Here is a 2,629-nt window from a genome sequence, read left to right on the forward strand (position 1 = left end):
AAGGTAAATGGATCTTCACACAGGGCTGCAATAGCATAAAGCAAATGTAAAGATTGACCTGCAGTCAGGCAGCCGCCATTAAAAAGCAGCTGAAAGTGAAATCTGCATATTTCAATATCTCATCTAACATGTGCAGGCTGAACCTCTTATGATGGCACAATCAAACTGAACATTTTATTATGACTCTGTCTGTGGTTTTTATTTTTTTTTATATTTATCAATTCACATACAATGAATAAATATCAGATTTTCAGTTTTTTAAATAACATTATTATCTGCTGAACCAACAAGATGATTAATACCCCCCACTACTGGCTATGAGTCAGCATGTATCATATGCTCATGCTCAAAAAAATGCTAAAACTAGGAGAAATCAGGTTTGGGTCACAACTGAATGGACATATGGACAGAATGATACTGAGTCAGGGGGGGAATGAACATTTGGCTCAAGCTACACAACCTGATGAATATTAGGGGCCCCTGGACAAGCCTTCTTGCTCAGTGACCTAATGTACCCAGAACAGCTGTGTGAGGCTGCTTAGCAGTTAGGCCTGGATGACAAGTCATTGCTCAGCTTGATATATGAACTATTACATGTGAAACAGAATGGTATGGTGGTGGTAGTGGTGGTTGTGTGTGTGTGTGTGTGTGTGTGTGTGTGTGTGTGTGTGTGTGTGTGTGTGTGTGTGTGTGTGTGTGTGTGTGTGTGTGTGTGTACTTGGATTAATATGTTCTTATCATGCGTGTTTAGGGAGTCGAGCTTTTGGTCAAAGGCAGCTAAAAGTTATTAAAATATTGGTCTTTGCAGCTCTTGCCGATAAGAAAAACACTAAAGCAACTTAAGGCACAATTATATGAAAAATATGTTATGTATGTGGGGGTAACTGGATACATGTACAAATGGATATATCTAAAGTCCATGAGTATCTTTATTTCACCAGTTTCTCACTTTCTCATCAACACTGACACTTTTCAGACAGGCAGACTGACCTTCCTGCAGCAAGCACAAAAGTAACACAACACAAAAGTAAAAATTTGCCTTCAGAAAACAGAACCAAGGCCTGACATTTATTACAGAAATTTTAACAGATACGATCAGGTACAGGTACGTTGTGCTTCATTTACATTTACAAAGATGCAGAGTGAGAACGCAGGTCCAAATTAAGTCATTTTTACAAACTTGAGTCAGAATAACAAAACAATTCAACTGCTTTAAGAACAGCGTTAGATACGTTGGGAAACATATATTGCAGCTTTGCAGCCTAACTGTATTGCATTTTTTAATAGCCAGTATCCAGGTACCTAAAACACACACACAAAACACACATTTAGGCAGCAGTACTTTCAACAACTTAAAAATTGTAAAGACAGTTAAATACTCTAATGCAGCAATATTTATTTATTCCTGTGTGGAGTCATTTTTCTAATTGATATAAAATTAGTTTTCAGTGCTGTCAACAAAGCAAAGGTGGCTATTTTAAGGAATCTAAAAAATAAGACATATAAGAGTTATTTATCATTTTTTTCTCTGACACATAATTCCATATATCTTGCTTCATATATTTGCTGTCTTCAGCATATATCTATAATGTAGAAAGTAATAAAAATAAAGAAAAAAACAAACATTGAATGAGCAGATGTGTCCAAAGTTTTGACTGGCAGTGTGTACATATTACATTTAAAGACATAAAATACACTTACATTTTCAGCATCGTGCGCCAGTCCTGTATCATGATGTTCCATCTCATCATCTCTAAATTCCTTTATCACCTGTTAAATATATTCATGATAAAACAAATTAATTTAATTAATTAATTACATTTCACTGCACAAAATTCTCAAGCTATTTGGCCTTGAGTTGGTTACATTAAACCCATTTTCTTTTCAAAATAACTGCAAATAACTGAGTCATGAAAAATTTTATACACTGTGGTCAGAAGATGTGTATCTAATAAGATCTGCTTTGTGCTGAAAAGTGCTTTGTCCCCATCTGGAAAACATCCAGAGAGGTAGAGTCACTCTTGACAGTATATATGAAAAAGCCACTGGTGAAATGCCAATTTTATTCCATGTGCTATGATCTGTGAAGCTGCGTTGGTGTGTGGAACTTGTCCAAATTAGAAGTTAAATAAACTTCAACCTGCATCAGTGCGCAGTAACAAATGTCAGTAGCCATTAAGTGATGTAATTGTGTAATGGCGAAAGCACTGAAGTCAAAAATGTCAAAAATCATGCTGCATAGCCTTGGAGAAATTGCCTATAAAACTGTAAAACTCTCCAAGTAAACCTGAACTGTACTGAACTGCTTAGATAAACAGAAAAAATTCCACCCACGAATAGATTTAACACTGAAAGTCAACAGAGATCCAGGAAGAGAACAAGGCTGTGCCAGAGGTTTGACTGTGGTTGGCTTACATGCAAAAAAGAAAAAAAAAAAAGAAAATGATCCAGCTGCTAGGATTGCACTAAACAATAAATGAGTGAAACAATCAACAAAGACAGTTGTAATTTTTTAATAAATGCAATTAGAAATATGCACAAGCTAACTATAAACCCATATGGAAAAGAAATAGTAAAAACATATATGATTTACTCATGAAAGTGGCCACTTTCATGAGTAAATCATATA

General features: G+C 35.4%; 1 protein-coding gene across 2 annotated transcripts in view; it reads right to left on the reverse strand.

Moving 5' to 3' along the window:
• Positions 1-1,030: 1,030 nt before the first annotated feature.
• The window catches only part of coq7 (coenzyme Q7 homolog, ubiquinone (yeast)), a 7,945-nt gene continuing 6,346 nt past the window's right edge, over positions 1,031-2,629 (reverse strand). For both annotated transcript variants that reach the window (XM_042221618.1, XM_005924971.2), the window contains 2 exons: positions 1,702-1,770; positions 1,031-1,302 (listed from right to left, as the gene is read on the reverse strand). In XM_042221618.1, the coding sequence (XP_042077552.1) occupies positions 1,225-1,302; positions 1,702-1,770 (147 nt within the window). In that variant the 3' untranslated portion in view covers positions 1,031-1,224. The remainder of the gene's footprint in view (positions 1,303-1,701; positions 1,771-2,629) is intronic.

The sequence above is a fragment of the Haplochromis burtoni genome, unplaced genomic scaffold, assembly GCF_018398535.1.
Source record: "Haplochromis burtoni strain Fernald_Lab_line unplaced genomic scaffold, NCSU_Asbu1 Contig_70, whole genome shotgun sequence".
In the NCBI taxonomy this organism is placed as follows: Eukaryota; Metazoa; Chordata; class Actinopteri; order Cichliformes; family Cichlidae; genus Haplochromis; species Haplochromis burtoni.